At 56.1% G+C, this 453-nt stretch overlaps 1 protein-coding gene across 1 annotated transcript in view; it reads right to left on the bottom strand.

Moving 5' to 3' along the window:
• The window catches only part of hoxb2a (homeobox B2a), a gene marked incomplete at its 5' end in the record, with an annotated part of 2755 nt that extends 2302 nt beyond the window's left edge, over window positions 1-453 (bottom strand). Inside the window, 1 exon segment of the mRNA XM_020608216.1 lies at window positions 258-453. Within this exon segment, the coding sequence (XP_020463872.1) occupies window positions 258-453 (196 nt within the window).

The following is a 453-nucleotide window of genomic DNA, read 5'->3' as shown; positions in this document are numbered from 1 at the left end:
ACACCGCAGCATAATGCAGGGGTACAGGTATGGCTTCCCTGTTGACATAGCATCACTGCACTGCATTATACACACAGACACATATACTGAGGAAGAAAGGGACACTGTCATCTAACCAAAGCCATGCTGTCTGCAGTGAATGTTAGGTTATTTCTGAAGCGGTCGTGAAATGAAGATAAAAAGGGCAGGTTACAAGCACCTCACACTCCCATCACTCACACACATACTGGCCTCATCATCCCAGTAGCTATACCGACCTGTGGGTGACTCGATGCACGCCGAAGCGTACCCGGAGGCGGTCGGCGAAGGGGTAGACGAGGCGGGTGGGATGATGGATCCGCCACCGCTGGAGCTGCCCCCAGGCTTGAGGCACTTCTTGGATGACTTCTTCTCCTTCATCCAGGGGAACTCGTGGGCCAGCGGACCGGCCGTGGTGGCCGGGGCCCGAGGCGG

The sequence above is a fragment of the Monopterus albus genome, unplaced genomic scaffold (assembly GCF_001952655.1).
Source record: "Monopterus albus unplaced genomic scaffold, M_albus_1.0 scaffold92.1, whole genome shotgun sequence".
NCBI lineage: Eukaryota > Metazoa > Chordata > Actinopteri > Synbranchiformes > Synbranchidae > Monopterus > Monopterus albus.
Note: the sequence above shows the minus strand (reverse complement) of the source record. Positions and strands in the feature narration are given on the sequence as shown.